Raw genomic sequence first — 16,768 nt, forward strand, 5'->3', positions numbered from 1 at the left:
TTTGAGAGCTACGATGCTATAGACAGATACACAGATACACACGTCAAACTTATAACACCCCTCTTTTTGGATCGGGGGTTAAAAAGATTAAAATCGTCTCATATCGGGCGATCTGGCAACACAGGACTGTTTGAGTTTGAGAGGCTACGCACTAGGTGGACTTTGTCTGTGTAGCGTTTCATGGCGCGCGTGTGGTGCCTTTTTGGAGCGTTTTATTTTTTTTGTTTAAAGTGGCTGGTTTTTGTGTTTCACTGGCGTTTTTGGTGCTAGAACCATGCTGGAACTAACTGGGAAGCGCTCTAAAGGGGCGCCGTGCGTATGTCGGCGAGCGCCGGCACAGACGAAGTCCTTACTTATATAGTTTCCCTAACTTGAAAATATCTACAAAATTGACATTGGCTAATCTTTGTAAAGCCAGACGAGAGAATAAAAAAAAAACGCACTAGGTAGGTACCATGGTACGCAGTGAAGAAAATTACGCGGGAATTTCAAATTCGTTTTGTTAACTGAACAATACTAAGGTAGGTACCTAACTACTTACCTTGGTCTCAGCAAAGAGATCGATAGATTCGATAGCAAAACTCAAATTTTAAGTTACGCCGGTCGGTATCTACTCAGCTCGCTCTCATTCCTGTAAAGAAAACCGAAGATACCTACAACAATAACTAAGTAGTAAATAGCTAAATGAACTTCTGGAAACTAATGTGACTTAATAATAAGATGACAGTCAATACAAAAACGAACTGCTTTCAGTTGCAAATACTATGACTTTGTTTTTGCATTACTGATTCCCTAATTAGTTAACTACTTACTTATTTACTTAAAACTACATTGTATACAACATTTACTTACCAAGCAAGTAGTGTTTAGCAACACATATACACAGTCGATAAGGATAACGAACAAACCAATCACTTTCGAATTTTGACGAAATAAAGATACAATTTTTTTTTGTACCTACTTAGATACATAACTACAATATCACTACCCCGCAACGAATAACTTTAAAATCCAAAATCCAAAACAAAGTTGAGTCACAGAGAAAAACAAACAAAACACTTTTTTAATCACAGAGTAATTACAAAACAAAGTGAACTTAGACCAATAACTTAGAGGAAGTGAAATAAACTAACAAATGGGTCAATTACGACAAACGAAAACTGTTTTGGATGCGTTCCGTTTCACGATTATTTTTGGTTTGCTGGGAAAAATTTGAATTATTTTTATGAAGTCCTAAAAGTAACGTAAAGTAACATTTTGAGTCGTGTAACATGGAGGAAACATGAGGGGGTCAAAAGTAACGTAAAATGTTACAAAAGTAACATTCTGGCAACGCTGTTGTCTATGGCTTAAGATTAGTGATGTACTGTACCATCCGTAATTCCGTAATCCGTAAAAACACCGTTATTTTATATACTAAACATGATACTAAACAAGACATGTGTACCTTTTATATTGTTAGCGTCATCAATATCGAAAGCCTTCGACCTATTATTGCGTTGACGTACGTACTTCGTTACGTAGGTACCTTGACCTTCGTTAATACTACCTGATACTACCTTTATTTTTAAAATTGCCGCCATTGCTGTACTACAAATAAAATTGTTCTAGTAGTTTAATGAAAAAAAATTACACTAAAACCTTTTTCGTATGTAAAGTATGTATGATACCGTAATAGGCTCGCATATCCTACGCTCCGCCTCAGGAAAGTCATTTGTGGGAATGAGTGTTATATTTTATAATAAAATTCCAGTCAATTTTAGACTTGCCTTTACACAAGTTTAAAAAATCTATTAAAAGTATGCTCTTGAAAAAAGCTTATTATACAATCGAAGATTATTTAAATGACAAAAAAGCTTGGATTTGACTCGCTCCAGCAATACACGGCGCTGCAATTGCTTGTATACAGAATGGCTTATTAGTGTAAATTGAATATGTACTTGAAAAGAGCAACCGCCGAGTTTCTTGCTGGTTCTTCTCGGTAGGAACGGCATTCCGAACCAGTGGTAGATTTTTTTGACGATTCAAAAGCACTTGTAAAAGTTTAATTGAATAAAAACATTTTGAATTTTGAATTTTGGTAGCAAGCAAGATAAATTCAAAACAACATTCAGAAATAGTTTATTAATCCAAGGTGACAAGAGAACAACAAGATACATTAAAAATTATTTTGTTTACAAGAATAAATTACTTAAAAAAATATCTCGTATTGATACCACAAATGCATTTTAAAAATTGATAACATACTTATTAAAGAGACTGTTCAATTGTGAACAAATATTCCATGCATTTATTTCGATAGAATGTATTATTGTAAAACACAATGTTGTTAAAAAATTCGCCATCGTTTGTTACTTGAACTGGTAGATTATTCAAAACATCTTTTGACTTGTCGCATCGGACTTTATCACATTCAATATCTATAATATCTAGATGGTTTAACAAAGATTTATCTTGAAAATTACTTAAAATTATGCTTCCGCATGATGCGAATCCAGTCTTTTCAAAACACAACTTAGAAAGAATGTATAAAGTGCTTACATTAAAATGAGTCAATGTGTTAAAATTTTTTAGTAAAAGAGTCTCTCCTTTTTCAAGTTGCTTTAATAAGCTGAGCAATGTCTTGAAACAACTTTTCTCATATACATTGTAACAATCTTTGTATTGATACTCAGGCAGTAAAAGAACCTTCGAAATCTCACTGTCAGTGTCCTTTACATTAACTTGTCCCCTTGATTGTTTGTAGAGGATAATTTCTTTGAACTCCTCTTCAGCTAATATTTGCTGATAGAGCTTAAAAATCGGAACAAATATGAATTTTGAGCTGTTCACCTTTTGTAAAGGCAGGCCATATGTAAAAACAATGTTTAGTTTTAAAGTATCGTCCTTGGACATCCATCGGATAGGTTCATTTATCAGAATCAGAGGATTCGATAACAGTTCAGCTTGCAAAAAAGCATTCAAATTTTTCAATTTTTCTTTCAATGACATTTTGGAGTACAACTGCCTCTCTGTGTATGAGCCGCGATGGTAGCGTGGATTCGTGTTAATTTTATTCTCTTCATGTAAAGCACCCTTTAAAATCTCCTGTTCATATTCAATGGGTTTTAAATCATATTTCCAAATATATTCAGAAGCCACGATTGCTCTTATTTTCTTCATATCTCTGTGCAATGCAATGTTATTCTGCATCAAGTATGCTTGGAGATTATTGTTTATCACATGGCATTGGACTGAATAAAAGTAATACGCACATTCCTCTATTTGCTTTAAGAAAGATTCTGGGATAACTTCTAGTGAAAACAGAGATGTTTTGGAATAAAGTTCTGTACCATATGTGGATTTGAGGATAGGTATGTACTCATCCAAGTTGATATTGTCTTTGTATCGAAGACATATTGCATAGACTTCAGAGTTTCCTTGTCGAGATGTCACAGGTTTGTATATATTGACTTCTTTGAATAGGTGGTTGAGCAGGTACAGTAGATTGACTGTCGAGTGTTCAAACATTGTGAACAGCTTGAATATTAAGGTTCCACCTGCAAGATAAGTAGTAAAATTTATAACTAAGAAATCTGGAGATCATTCTAAACTTATTCTCGAGAAATCTAGAGAATATCTAAAATATTCAAATATTCTAAAAGATCAGCATTTTAATAATCAGCTAAATTAAATCACAATCATCATCTTGATCCACACATCGCCGGCTTACTACTGAACACGGGTGCAAATATTTATTTGATTTTGGTATTGTACCTGGACTCAGAGTCTGCAGTGCGGTCACAATTTCACAATAATGTAATGGAGATGTCACTTCCTCCTGAGCATCAGGCTTCTGAAGACAATCGATGGATCCATCTGCTGTGACAAGCATAACCTGCAAAATAAAAGCAAATTAAAATTCACATTTGAGATGAGATACTTTTAAGACATCCTTAGAAAATGAAAAACATCATTTTTCAGTTCACATGGAAGATGTTGAAATTATATTACTTTTCAACTTGAAAATTTCTTAAGTATCATTGTGATTTGAAACTCAGTGAAACAAAAAACCATCACTAAAAAGAGAAATTTTACAGGATTTAGCTTGCAAGATTTTAATTGTATTGAATTCATGGAATTTTAAAATTAATTGTGATGAATTCATTATATTTTATATTTTAATAGGAAATCAGTAAATTTTATTCATTGAATACCTTCCCCAAGCTCTTGGCTTTATTGACAATGGCTTGTGAATTTTCCCAGTCCATCAGATTCCCCGTGCTGTCCACACCAAAATGCCAGCTATCCAGTGTGTGGTACATGAAACGGTCATCACTGATCATGTTTGACGGAGAATTGCCTTCATAATACGGATTCAGTGTATTGGCTAGCCACGACCACTGGAAAAAAAATTAGTTTATTCTGTTAATATTATTATTATTATGTCTGTGTGTAATTTTTGATGTCTTTGTTTTTTCAAGTAACACTTTTTAAGCTTGAGAATGAACTTACTTGAGAAGTGGCAAGCATCATCTACTATAAAATAAGTACTTACACTCAATATTTATTTTTACCTGCATATCCCGGTGATTTAATTTCAAATAATGATTCAGAGATGTTATGAAAGCTCCAGGTGCTTCGCAGAGGTGCAGTGAGACTAACTTCTTTGCTGCACTCGCTTCCTTTGGCACTATACTGTATGTACATGCGCATTCGTAGAACTTCGTCCATGCCTGCGTCAGAAACTCCGGGTTGATTAAACATCTAACCTTCCAACCGACTTCGCCAGCTGGGTTCCGTCTACGTGTATGACTACTCCACTCCTCAATACTGAAGTCATTCAATTGACTCTTGTGAAAATTAAGTCTCGTTTTTAAGGACTCCAAAGCTTTAACTTTCCAAGGCGGTGCGGAAAACCACGACTCTCGGGCCGGCATCTTCCATTCGCTGTTAAAACGAAACTGGTACTTTTTATTGAACAAATCGTTTAGTTCGTCGTCGAATTCATCGCTTCTATAGAACTTTTGACGGGAAAACATGCTTTCAGTTTTGTGAAACATCGTCAGATGGAAAAATAAGTACGTACTAGGTACCCGAGTGCGAAGAATTAATTTGCGTTTTAATTTTACAATTTTTTCAGTAAATTTTTTATCACTGTTCACTATAACTCAGTACATATTCTACCGAAATATAATACACACATGTTATCGATATCATTCCTTCGTTTTCAATTTAATTTACAAGCTTTAACAAACTTTATTTTACACGAAAATGAGAAAAATTAAAATTCAATAGACCTTGTTTACAAAAAATATGACCAATGACAATTATAGAGTCTAGTCTGTATAGACTGTCATAAACAAGGTCAAATAGAGATGGGCTATGATGAACTTGGCCAAATTGTTAAATAAAATTATACAAACTTGAATTATACAGACTTACAGTCTGTGCTCCAGGGCCATAAAATAAATTGAAAAAAAAAAAAGTCTTTACTGCTGTGCTCTTTTTTTTTCTCTCTCGTCTGGCTTTACAAAGATTAGCCAATGTCAAGTTTGTAGTTATTTGCAACAAGTTCGTTAAACTATACAAATTACAAGTGTGGACCCCGTCTGTGCCGGCGCTCGCCGACATACGCACGGCACCCCCTTAGAGCGCTTTCCAGTCAGTTTTAACAAAAAAAAAAACACTCCAAAAAGGCAGAACACGCCCGCTAGTTAACACCAACACAGACGAAATCCACTGCTGTGCTCATCGATTTGATGGATTTGATAAAATATCTATGGCTGTTATTGTGCTTGGTGCTCTGATTGTGCTCTTGTTTTTGAGTCTTTGGCAAAAATAATGACTGGTCTGTGATAGTGACTTCGTGGTCTGTGATAGTGACTGCTGCCAAAAATCGAAGATCGTGTTTCGTGTTTGCACTTAGCAGTTTCAGTTTTTAATTTCTTTAAAAAAAAGAGTAACGACTTCTATATTCTTGTAGTATTTCAGGATAATTTCATACATATCAAGACAAGAAATACACAGACTTAACTAGACCAAATTAAAATCAACCAGTATTTTAATTTTAACTGTACTTTTTCGCCTTAGAGTCGGAAATTATGAAACGAGCGTGACGGTTGACCGTGTTGTTTGACTAGAACGCTGACCAGACCGAACTTATTTCCATTATTTACAGCAAGATGAATAATATGCGTGGTGTCGAACGCAAGGAAGAAACTCCCCCCTACTCAAGATTATTTGTGGTATGTAGTAAGCACTTAAAAGAAGATGACCTGAGAGAAAGGTTTGCGAGCTTTGGTGCTATCGAAGATCTGTATATACCGAAAGATCGCAATACGGGAGAGTCCAAAGGTGTTGCATATGTTAAATATCTTAAAACCTCTTCAGCTGCTGCTGCTATCCAAGACTTGCACCAGAAAGTGATCAGTCAGGATAACAAACCCTTAAAAGTCATGATAGCAGTGAATAAGAATGAGAGCCCCACACAGAGCGATAACGAAGACAGGTACAGACGCCTTTTCATAAGAGTCCCCAAAGACATCACAGAGTCTGAAGTGAGACAACACTTTTTAATTTTTGGTCATGTTGAACATGTTCGCTTGCAGAGAGACAAGGTGACAGATACATGCAAGGGGTTCGCCTATGTGCAGTATAGGACATTTTATGATGCTGCTAAAGCTTTTGAAGAGTGCGATCGAAATTATAAACCTGTATTTGCTACACCACGTGAGGACTTGAAACGCAGTCGTAACAGTGTTGAAATGTGGAACGAAAATAATGGTAATTTTAATAACTTCAATGGACCTAAGTATACCCAAAATAATGACAGGAACAGTCTATCTAGAACAGATTATATTGCTCAAGATATTCGAAATAACTCCCTGTCTTCTGACTTGCACGATTTTAACAAAATTGCTGTAGTGTGCAGCCCTCAAGTGCCACAGAAGTACATCAAGAAATTATTTGCAATTGTGCCAGGAATGCTGCAATGTGAGTACTCAGAGGACGCATACAATGGGATCTCCAAAGCCTTGATCACTTATGAAACAGCCAATTCAGCCGCTTACGCATTGGAGAAGTTAAACAACTTTGAGTTTCCATCAGGAGAGATAATCACCGTAAAGCCAGATAAAAACCCTTTGAGCAAGGCTGCTGACGATCTAACAGATATGGTCAATAGCTTTAAAAATGCTGTTGATTCAGGTACTCCAGACTTGATGCAATTGGCTAATGTTATTGCCCGTGCATCTTCTTTGATCAAATCGGTGTCTCTGACCACAGGTCATCCTGAGTCGCGTGTTGCACGGTCTAATAACTTAGACTGCAATGTCACATTGCCCCCACCTATGCCAATGGTTGACCACAACAGCAGGGTTGCTCAAAGGTTGTTCATTATTTGCAAGCCTCAACCTCCGCCCATATCCACATTACAGGATGTGTTTTGCCGTTTTGGAGATCTCATTCAAGTCTCCACTATTCCCAATAAAACTTTTGGGTTTGTTAAGTATGCTTCCGAGAAAGCTGCACAGGAGGCCATCAACACCTTAAATGGTGCTGTTGTGAGTGGTATACGACTAAAAGTGATGGAAGCTGATGAAAGGCCAGGGAGAGACGAGCGGGTTACTGAAACAGGTGACCAGAATACTGACTATGATATGGACAGCAAGCGAATGAAACTTGATGACTAAGACCCTTGATCTTATAAATAGACTTAAGACTTATTAAATTGTTTACTCGACTCGTGTGCAGGACTACAATTTTACAATTATTTATAACAAACTTAACATCTTTATTGTTTTCTTAAAAGTTATGTTATGTACTGTTTCCTAGATTAATTAATGTTTTTTTTTGTTAGGTAAGTACCCCATGAAGTTTCATTTTCATCATAATAATTGAAGTAATCATTGATAAGTAATAAATAAATGAAATAGTTTTAAATTGAAACTCGATTTATTGTTTTCTTACATTTTACCCATTCAACATTAATAAAATAAGTAAGTTATTAAATATCTACTACTTTCTATCCTACTTAAACATTCAAGTACTTATACTATTTACCTTTAAATAAACTAATCATCAAACAACCTGAGTAACAAATTTCACTTGCTAATAATTCAAAGTATGAGATCGCAGCAGGGGATTACCTAATGGTTGAATTACCTTGAAGTGATGTCTGTACCTATTGAACCTATACTACTATATAGTAGGTGGAATTAGTTTATATTCACAATCTAAACTGGTCTAAATATATTGCTATCCCTTTCATATAATGCTCCCTGCAGACAAGGATAGCACAAGATTTACTTTTAGACCCATCAATTTAGTTTGTGTACAACAGAATTAGCCATAATGTGGTAAAGGCATAGGTTGCAAATATATTCCACTCTGCTTAGCTATCCTAGTGGACACCAGCCTTAATGACTACAACAAAAACTATACAGCTGACTGTTGTTTATTTTACATCAATAATAAAAGAATTAGATAAATCTTAGAAATACAAGTATACAGTAATATAGCCTACACATTAAAATACAGACATTCAGTACATGTTTAGGAATACAAGAAAACCATCTTAAGTTCTATTTTGTAATAAGTATGTTGTTTCATTGACGCTGCTAATCAATTTATTGATCAGATTATCATAGAGCATGGCAGTGCTATTGTCCAACTGGTTTGCCATCCCTTTGTTGTTTGCCTTTGCCAGTTTTGTCTTAGTCTGTACCACCTTAAACAAAAATATGGATGATCATTGTAATTGGAATTCTTATGTAATCATTTTAAGTTGCACCTCACATAAATTACTGGATAGCAAAAGATCTTGGGTTGAGATGCTTGATGACTTTGCGTAGACCTAAGATGCTGTTAAAACAAGACAGCGCTATACTGCTGACATAAAACTGTTTTAACTGAAGCTTAAATCTGAGGAAAGTCAAAGTACCCTTTATAGATCTCAGCCTAACATTAGACTTGTGGTTCGAATAATGTAAATACAATTTATAAATATTTATAGCAGAATTCAGGGCTATGATTCAGGGATAGCCCAACAATTTATATAAATTTAAAAAATATACTACAATACACTACAATAGCTATATGGGCAGATTAGACTCAATACCCACACTACCTTATGTTGGATTTCAATATTCAATCTATCTGTAATTTGACAAAAATTATAATATGGTCCTTTTTGACAAATAAAAACATTAATAAGTAATTTTTTGGTAGATAACAAGATAGATTGAATATTGAAACCCAACATAAGTCTATTTGTACACTTGCTCCTATTAAATATAAGATTTTTTTGGAAGAGCAAAAGATCTCAATGTAAGTCTTGTTTAGAATGTTATTTTTAAAATTTAATTAATTACCTGTGTTAAATTATTGACATCCTCACATAATTGGGCCAACTTCATTTCTAATACTGTATTTCTGTTGCTACCATTTGCTTTATTTAATTTAATACTCGCCAAACGCTTTGAGAACTCATCCAAGCTCGCGGCATACTGTTCCAAATTTAAATTCTCATTTCGCCTATCAGAACGCTCATATTGATTTTCTGGGGGCGCGGCGATATTTTTTTTTAACTCTTCCGCCTCCTTTTTTAAACCTGTTAATTCCGCTTCGATGTCTACGTTAACCTCTTCTACCATATCGGGCATTAACAGCCGAGGCCCATCCGCAGCAAGAAATTGTGCCAATTGCTCCCGTCTCAACTCGACGTTAAGCGGCGCCCGATTTTCCCCGTTTGGAATATTGCTGAAAATACTTTTGATCTCCAACATCAACCTCTGGGAGTCTTCTAGTTCCTTATCCAGATCCTCAGTCATTTTTTGAAGCTCCTCCAGTTTGACCATTGACTGGAGATATTGAGATAATGCTTCGGTGTTGTTTTTATATTCACTCATTTTCACTTGCAAAAATGATAGTCTGGAATATAAAGAAACTAATCATAGAATTATTAATTTCAATATTATCAACCACCAGAATCAAGAATTACCGGAATTTACAAAGTATAATCGCCTTCAACAAAAAATAAAAATCAATATTATGGACCACAGATTAATCCTTTGCCCTTGACCACAGATAAGAACATAGAAATATTTAAAAAAGTTAAAAAGTTAATATCAAAAAAAGCAGCTGCAGGCCACAGACCACCTGCAGGCATGCTGTTTTGTTGACAAAAATAATTTCAATAATTTTAAAAGAACAAGGTTAGGACTTAGGTACCTACCTACCTATTGAAGTATTGAATTTTGGATGAAATCTCTCTGTATTGAATACTATCAAAACTAAGTTTCTAAAATAAAGTGAAGGTTTTCCCGAAAATTAGTTCGATACTTCAACGTTAAAGTTTTTCAAGAGAAAAAATGGTTCGAAAACTAAAATTTCATGAGCAAAAATTGCTCAAAAAAGTAGACTTTATTTCTTGGAAAGTTGATAATAATTTAAATGAAGTTAAAGTTATGAAAAGATTCTACATTCAAAAGCGTGAAGATTACACTAAGTACGTATTTCCTTAAGTTTTTTGGCTACACTATAGAATGAGAGAGTAATGAGAATAATATCAATTTAATTTAAGGGAGGTAGAGGAGGTAGTCCTGAAACCCTAGTCAAAATTTCATATAGAGGAAACCTTTTTTTTTCAAAATATAATGAGAGTTATGATGATTTCTTCATTTTTACTGAACTGAGGTTAATTTGCACTGCAACTAAGTATAATTGGTAAACAAATCAATATTATACTCTCCAAAACCTTAAGTTTGGTTAATTTACATTAGAACATAAATATTCATGAGTCAAATAGTACCTACTTTACTAAATAATTTTGAAAAAATATAAGTTGATTATGTTGTGACATGTTAACTAGGGTTTCAGGACCACCTCCCCTATCTCTCTTCATCCCCCACCCTTAAGGCTTAAACCAAATTGATGATGAGCATACTCTACAGTAACCCCGTTTATTTTTCAGTATATCCATATTGGTCTAAGGCTCTCAGCTACACGCTCCATCTTACCTGCACAAGCCATTTTGTGCAGTTAAGTGCGTGCGTGTGGAGACGGTATCCCGCGCAGTTCCTTATACTGCTAAAGATTGGACTGCGCAGTTCTCGGTTTTGCCCATGCTGTTTTAACTGTGCAGGCAAGACGGAGTGTAGCCAGAGCGTTAAGACTATAATTCTATCCAAATCTTTATCCTATTAATTACAGATATAATAAATTATCCAGAGAGATCAGAGAGCTTGCAAACAAAATAAAAGACCTGGATGCTAACACTGAATTTAGAACTGAAGCAAGTGCACAGCTATTGGAAAAGTTGTATCAAATGGGTCTCATTCCGACCAGATGGGATTTGGCACTTGCAAGCAATGTATCAGCCAGTTCTTTTTGTAGACGAAGACTACCAGTTGTTATGAAGAGAAGTATGTTTCACTCACATGCTTGCTTGGGATTGAACCCCTAACATCCTATTGGGAGGCCAATGTCATATCTTTTCTTTCCAAACTTACAAACTTTACCTCTTTTAGTAGATGAAAGGGTTAACTTTAACTCCACAAGGAAGAATATTCCCTGTCCACTTTTCTTTCTTTCCCTCTTTATTGTTACAACTTTCTGGTACAAATAAAAAAAAATATGATGATGGGGGACTAGTAAGCTTTTTACAATTAATTTTGCAGATAAAATGTCAGAAAACTTAAAAGAAGCGACTAAATTCATTGAACAGGGTCACGTCAGGGTGGGGCCAGAAGTCGTAAAGGATCCTGCGTTCTTGGTGACTAGGTCTCTTGAAGACTTTGTCACTTGGGTGGACGGTTCAGCTATTAAGAAACATGTCATGGAGTACAATGAGATGGTATGTACATTTTTTGTAAAACAATTACAATAACATAATAAAGTTATGTAATATTTAATACTAGCTGATGCCCGCAGCTTCACCCGCGTGGATTGGTCAGATCCCCTGCAGCATCAGGATTGAGGAGTTGGAATCCAATTTTTTTATGAAACAATGTCGCAAAGTTCCTCTATCGATTAAAAAAGAAATGACGCAAATCAGTTCAGAAATCTCGGAGATTTCGGTGTACATAGGTAGAAAAACACAACTCCCTTTTTGAAAGTCGGTTAAAAAAGTAGCCTGTGTTACTCCCTGGTTGTCAATTCTCCACTTGTCTGTGAAAATCCCGTCAAAATCGGTTCAGCCGTTCCAAAGATTAGCCTTTTCAAACAGACAGACAGACAGACAAAAATTTTAAAAACGTGTATCAGTTATAGTATGGTTCAAATAACCATATGACCTTAATATACGGTAGTTATTTCGAAATTACAGACAGACACTCCAATTTTATTTATTAGTATAGATTATTGCATGTCATAAAATTGTAATCAAAAATATTATATAACTTCAAGACATATAGGCAAAGCTCATACATTCATATTACTTAAAAAAGTGAAGACTTTGTGTACTTGTGTGGGTGACACGCAAGCGCATAGCAGAGCAGGGTACATACAATAGATACTTGCGCCATGTTTACGAACCGAACTGATCTAGGTAGGGCAAGAGAAGTTTAAAAACTTGCCTTATTTCTATAGTATAGGATGGAAAAGGTTATTAGTCAAGGAGGATCCCTAAGCAAAAAAATTAATGAATAAAAACATTATTTTATTTTTCTTATGTACATTTAACAGTCTATTGTCATTCTTCCTAAAATAATAATATATTCTTTGAGTATATTAATAATTCTTTCTTTGCTTAATATTTTGTAAACTATTGTTCTTAAGTACTTATAATGTTATATTTCTATTGTTACAGAGAGACGATTTTGACATGCTTTGAGTTTAATATTGTATTGAAGATTCTATGTACATATTATTAAGCATAAGTTATTGAATAAATCTTTCTTAATTAAATGAATGTTTTGTTACTTGTATTCTATTTCGTTTTTGAATAACAATGCATATGTTAGCCATGCAATAACATCAAATGAGTATTGATGTAGGTCGACATACCTACATCAAAACTTATTTGACTAGCTAACTAGAAAAACAAGAGTCAATTAATATTTCACACACTGTGAAATTAGTGGTTAGTTCCTCCAGTTTCCATATTTTATTTTATGGAATATGACATCAAACAAAATAAGTTTTTGCTCGTTTTGTTCAATATGACATGGTACAAAATGGTATTCTAGTTTCTCTCATACAGAGTTATCGTCTGCCCTAACCTGGCCTGCACTCTCTCAGAACCACAAGGGTGCCATAGTCAACCATTATGGCCAAGTGCAGATTAGCAGAAGTTATTTTCTTAAGTACCTAGATAAAATATTTTTCTCTGTTACTCTTGTGTGAAAAAGTGATATTATTAACATAGTCAAAGTAGATCCAGTGCCTGAATGTCAAAAGCATTCATCTTTTCTTCAAGGTCCTCTTTAATCTTCAATCAGGTAAAGGCTGTTAAGTTATATGACACTTCTGTATTACCAATCAGGTCTAAGTCCAATCAAATGGGCAAAACATCTTGTCTCAGCGCCTGTACCCTAGTTTCAAATATCCCTGCTATTTTAGCAAGTGCCTCAGCCTGTATGACTGCAGCATCGGCTAACTTCTTCAAAGCCTCCGCCTGGACCAGTGCTGCCTCAGAATTCTTTGCTGCTATGTTGGCTCTCTGTTCCTCAGCTTTTGCTCGAGTTAGGTCCGCTTCGGCGCGTTTTTTCTCTATTTCTATCAACCATTTTGGGTATATACCTGTTATATGAGAAAATATTATGTAATAATATTATGGCATGTTTTACGATCACCAGATAAACTTTATCTAGCACATAAATTTGGCATTTTGTCAGATACCCAGTACAAAAACTGCCATAACGTCAAAATTCGATTCGAGAGAAAGTTTATCAGGAAGTTTGTACCAGGCCCTTAATGGATTTGGTTTTATTAATTTCCATGGGAACTCCAATTTTCTGGGATAAATAAATATATTTAAGGATCTGTGTCAAAAAGTCAGTCGTTAAACTGTGACAAGGCTGATGGATAGACAGACACTCTTTCGCATTTATAATATTGTTAGTATGGAATTTACAATAATACAATTTCCATATTCTATGTGTTTACTTACTGTGAAGAATGGGCTCATTGTCTCCATCTAAATTATCATCAAATTCCTCGTTTGAGTCTTCACTGTCATTAGTTTCATCTGTGAAAATCGAAAATATATAGTTTTATAGGACATAAAAAAAGAAATAGACTTAAAATTAAATAAGAATTTAATTATGATAATGTAAAAAAATTGTAAAGCAGTAATAGCAATGGTTAAGAGATCATCATGAGGAAACCTGAGTGCCTGAGAGTTCTCCAAGGTGTGTGGAGTCATCATTGACCCATCGCCTGCTTACTACTGAGCATGGGTTTTCTCTCAGAAGGAAAAGGGTTAAGCCATAGTTTACCACGCTAGCCATATGCTGATTGGCAGACTTCACACGCCTTTGAAAACATTATAACGAATCGATCATGCAGGTTTCCTCACGATGTTTTTCTTCACTGTTAAAGCAAGAGGCTATTTGACACGTAGGTTCACATTGTGTGAACGGCTGTGAGCTTGTTTACTAGCGTGTAACGTCACACGTGTCATGTGACCAGCGCCATTACAGAAATGTCGTTTTTTCATTGATTTAAATTCTTGATACAGTAGATCCTCCGAAAAATATCAATGTAGTGTGCTAATTATGTAGTAAAGAATAATTTAAAACAATTTCCAAAAATTAGTCAAATAGCCTATTGCTTAACACCTTTAACTTAAAAAGTTAAAGGTGCGTGCCCGGGGTCGAATCTCTGAACCCCTGTTTATGAGGCTGACGTCGTAACCACTAAACTATCACCACTTAACCAAGAAAATATATTGTAACCTAAGTAAAAGATGTTTACCTGATTGTCTGTCGCTACTTTCACTCACATTGTTACCGAAAGAATTGTGGCCATTTTCATTGTTACCCTCTAGTTTAACCTCCGGTGGATAGTTCTGCAGAAATAAATATTAAAATCAATAATAATAGTAATTATTAGTCTCTTCTACTCTAAATTATTCTTAACTGTTAAACTACAAAAAATGAGTGTAAAAAAATTCATACTAATACAAAATATTATAAATGTGCAAGTGTGTCAGTCTTTTCATGACCCACCTTATTAACCGAGTTTGATACAGAGATAGCTTGCATTCCAGAGATGGTTGTAGTGTTATAGGCTAATCTTTAATTCGCAAAATCAAAGAGTGTCCACAGGATTTTTAAAAACCTAAATCCACTCAGTTGAAGTTGTAGCATTGAGTAGTTCAAATAGTTTGTGTTTTTCTGCTTGCAGTTTTTTAACATATTTTATATTTATTGTTTATTTTATTATTTTATAGTTGATGTTAACATATGTTAGTGAACACAATATTATATTTTGGGCAGACACAGTACTGTCGCAGTACTGGGCAGGCTCAATTTGTGTGTAAACTAACCATTTAGTAAACTTAGGAACAAATACATGGGATAAAATGGAGATATTGTAATAAAATTAACTAACACAATAATATGGGCACTGTTTAGAACAGTTCTATAACATAATAATTTAACTCACTGAAATATTGCTAAAAGGGTCTGTAGGGACCTTACAGATCTTCCTTTCAAAATGTGGGCCCAATATAACCAGGGCCCTCTTCTCCAGCCTTGTAAGTGGCTTTATGTTTCTACTTGATGAGGATCCAGGTCTTTTCTTCTTTTTCAGCACAGTTACTTTATTTTTAAGTTTGTTTTTAAAGTCACTCCAGTACTATAAACAATTCAAGAAAATATAATACAATCAATAAAAACAGCTAAAAATGTACCTTAATAATTCAAAATAATGTTACAAATGCAAAAAGGAGCCAGCGGGTCACCTGATGTTAAGTGATTACCGCAACCCATGAACATTTGCTGCGCCAGAGGAACCGCCAATACATTTGCAGCCTTTCAGGAATTTGTATGTCCGTCCATTACCTCATGGCCACGATTTTGGTAAAATTTAGTACAGCAATAGCTTGCATTCCAGACAGGCAATTTTTTTTATTTCTAAAAATCAGAATTTCCACAGGACTTAAAAATCCTAAATCAATGCGGACATCTTCTGGTTATAAATATTTAAAGGACAAACCTTACTCCAACCATCGGAAGTCTTCTTAGTCCCTGATCGAGAGTTATTTAGCATCCTAGTTAATTCATTCCATAGTGTTTTGGAAGTGTGCCTTGCTTCCAAGGAGCGTAAACTGCCAGTAGCAAAGTCTATATGTTGTCCCATGAAATCTATTATTATTTTCACTTGGTCGTAAGAGACGTTGCGTGAAGTATTGTTGTCAGTCATGTTAATAAATTAGTGCTTGTTGTATTTTCACATATTACCTAAAGATGTTCGTTTTGAGTGTATCTCTCCTATTGAATTAAACTGCTTTAGTCTTTACATTCTACACTAGAACGAGTTTATGGAATGTAGTAAAACGTGAAAAACCTGTGAAAATCACGAATTCACTTATCAGAGAGTATATTAATGAAATAATTTTAAGTTTACGGACTGGTCGCCGGAGATATTAAAATGTAATTTAAATGACCTATTTAGCAATTTGATAACTATTGATAACAATATCACAATACAAAACCTTTCAGACTTCAGTCACCCTTTCACAGATATTTTCAGATGTTATTGTAGGTATATATAGTATGTACTGTCAAAGAGAATGTAATCACTACGTTTTTATGTACTGTACCTACAAAACATAGGTACA

At 34.7% G+C, this 16,768-nt stretch overlaps 5 protein-coding genes across 7 annotated transcripts; 2 read left to right on the forward strand and 3 right to left on the reverse strand.

The window, feature by feature from the left end:
• Positions 1 to 2,095: 2,095 nt before the first annotated feature.
• On the reverse strand, positions 2,096 to 5,301 carry LOC123864879 (cap-specific mRNA (nucleoside-2'-O-)-methyltransferase 2). 2 transcript variants are annotated; one of them, XM_045905606.1, is made up of 4 exons: positions 4,557 to 5,301; positions 4,197 to 4,382; positions 3,757 to 3,877; positions 2,096 to 3,539 (listed from the first exon to the last, which is right to left on the reverse strand). In XM_045905606.1, exons 1-4 carry the CDS (start codon positions 5,040 to 5,042, stop codon positions 2,251 to 2,253), a joined length of 2,082 nt encoding a protein of 693 aa, XP_045761562.1. In that variant the 5' UTR covers positions 5,043 to 5,301; the 3' UTR covers positions 2,096 to 2,250. The 2 variants fall into 2 exon arrangements, with proteins under 2 accessions (XP_045761562.1, XP_045761561.1); XM_045905605.1 differs by having other exon boundaries at positions 3,757 to 3,880.
• A 563-nt stretch (positions 5,302 to 5,864) lies between these two features.
• LOC123864880 (RNA-binding protein 45-like) lies at positions 5,865 to 10,094 on the forward strand. Its single transcript, XM_045905607.1, has 2 exons — positions 5,865 to 7,756; positions 10,085 to 10,094. Exon 1 carries the CDS (start codon positions 6,165 to 6,167, stop codon positions 7,671 to 7,673), a length of 1,509 nt encoding a protein of 502 aa, XP_045761563.1. The 5' UTR covers positions 5,865 to 6,164; the 3' UTR covers positions 7,674 to 7,756; positions 10,085 to 10,094.
• On the reverse strand, positions 8,420 to 10,062 carry LOC123864884. Of its 2 annotated transcripts, none has more exons than XM_045905610.1 (3): positions 9,983 to 10,062; positions 9,354 to 9,912; positions 8,420 to 8,710 (listed from the first exon to the last, which is right to left on the reverse strand). In XM_045905610.1, the coding sequence occupies exons 2-3, from the start codon at positions 9,888 to 9,890 to the stop codon at positions 8,558 to 8,560; spliced, it is 690 nt and encodes a 229-aa protein (XP_045761566.1). In that variant the 5' UTR covers positions 9,891 to 9,912; positions 9,983 to 10,062; the 3' UTR covers positions 8,420 to 8,557. The 2 variants fall into 2 exon arrangements, with proteins under 2 accessions (XP_045761566.1, XP_045761567.1); XM_045905611.1 differs by having other exon boundaries at positions 9,993 to 10,036.
• A 35-nt stretch (positions 10,095 to 10,129) lies between the features above and the next one.
• LOC123864886 (U3 small nucleolar ribonucleoprotein protein IMP3) lies at positions 10,130 to 12,817 on the forward strand. Its single transcript, XM_045905613.1, has 4 exons — positions 10,130 to 10,489; positions 11,194 to 11,405; positions 11,661 to 11,836; positions 12,791 to 12,817. The coding sequence occupies exons 1-4, from the start codon at positions 10,353 to 10,355 to the stop codon at positions 12,812 to 12,814; spliced, it is 549 nt and encodes a 182-aa protein (XP_045761569.1). The 5' UTR covers positions 10,130 to 10,352; the 3' UTR covers positions 12,815 to 12,817.
• Positions 12,818 to 13,033: 216 nt separating this feature from the next.
• Positions 13,034 to 16,700, reverse strand: LOC123864883. Its single transcript, XM_045905609.1, has 6 exons — positions 16,643 to 16,700; positions 16,144 to 16,494; positions 15,592 to 15,783; positions 14,899 to 14,992; positions 14,093 to 14,170; positions 13,034 to 13,722 (listed from the first exon to the last, which is right to left on the reverse strand). The coding sequence occupies exons 2-6, from the start codon at positions 16,348 to 16,350 to the stop codon at positions 13,478 to 13,480; spliced, it is 816 nt and encodes a 271-aa protein (XP_045761565.1). The 5' UTR covers positions 16,351 to 16,494; positions 16,643 to 16,700; the 3' UTR covers positions 13,034 to 13,477.
• Between the last annotated feature and the right edge of the window lie 68 nt (positions 16,701 to 16,768).

Source organism: Maniola jurtina, chromosome 4 (assembly GCF_905333055.1).
Source record: "Maniola jurtina chromosome 4, ilManJurt1.1, whole genome shotgun sequence".
Lineage (NCBI taxonomy): Eukaryota > Metazoa > Arthropoda > Insecta > Lepidoptera > Nymphalidae > Maniola > Maniola jurtina.

What these genes read in the sequence shown, in the direction of transcription:
- LOC123864879 (XM_045905605.1), bottom strand. Translation starts at nt 5,042, where the DNA reads ATGTTTCACAAAACTGAAAGCATGTTTTCCCGTCAAAAGTTCTATAGA. An exon ending in TAAATCACCGGGATATGCAG is followed by an intron (nt 4,383 to 4,556) that starts GTAAAAATAAAT and finishes TTTTTTTTCCAG; the next exon opens with TGGTCGTGGCTAGCCAATAC. An exon ending in ACTGCAGACTCTGAGTCCAG is followed by an intron (nt 3,540 to 3,756) that starts GTACAATACCAA and finishes CTTATCTTGCAG; the next exon opens with GTGGAACCTTAATATTCAAG.
- LOC123864883 (XM_045905609.1), bottom strand. Translation starts at nt 16,350, where the DNA reads ATGACTGACAACAATACTTCACGCAACGTCTCTTACGACCAAGTGAAA. An exon ending in CTTCCGATGGTTGGAGTAAG is followed by an intron (nt 15,784 to 16,143) that starts GTTTGTCCTTTA and finishes AATTGTTTATAG; the next exon opens with TACTGGAGTGACTTTAAAAA. An exon ending in CAATGAGCCCATTCTTCACA is followed by an intron (nt 13,723 to 14,092) that starts GTAAGTAAACAC and finishes CTCATATAACAG; the next exon opens with GTATATACCCAAAATGGTTG.
- LOC123864886 (XM_045905613.1), top strand. Translation starts at nt 10,353, where the DNA reads ATGGTTCGAAAACTAAAATTTCATGAGCAAAAATTGCTCAAAAAAGTA. An exon ending in AAGCGTGAAGATTACACTAA is followed by an intron (nt 10,490 to 11,193) that starts GTACGTATTTCC and finishes TATTAATTACAG; the next exon opens with ATATAATAAATTATCCAGAG. An exon ending in TCATGGAGTACAATGAGATG is followed by an intron (nt 11,837 to 12,790) that starts GTATGTACATTT and finishes CTATTGTTACAG; the next exon opens with AGAGACGATTTTGACATGCT.
- LOC123864884 (XM_045905610.1), bottom strand. Translation starts at nt 9,890, where the DNA reads ATGAGTGAATATAAAAACAACACCGAAGCATTATCTCAATATCTCCAG. An exon ending in ATGTCAATAATTTAACACAG is followed by an intron (nt 8,711 to 9,353) that starts GTAATTAATTAA and finishes TTTTTGTTTAAG; the next exon opens with GTGGTACAGACTAAGACAAA.
- LOC123864880 (XM_045905607.1), top strand. Translation starts at nt 6,165, where the DNA reads ATGAATAATATGCGTGGTGTCGAACGCAAGGAAGAAACTCCCCCCTAC.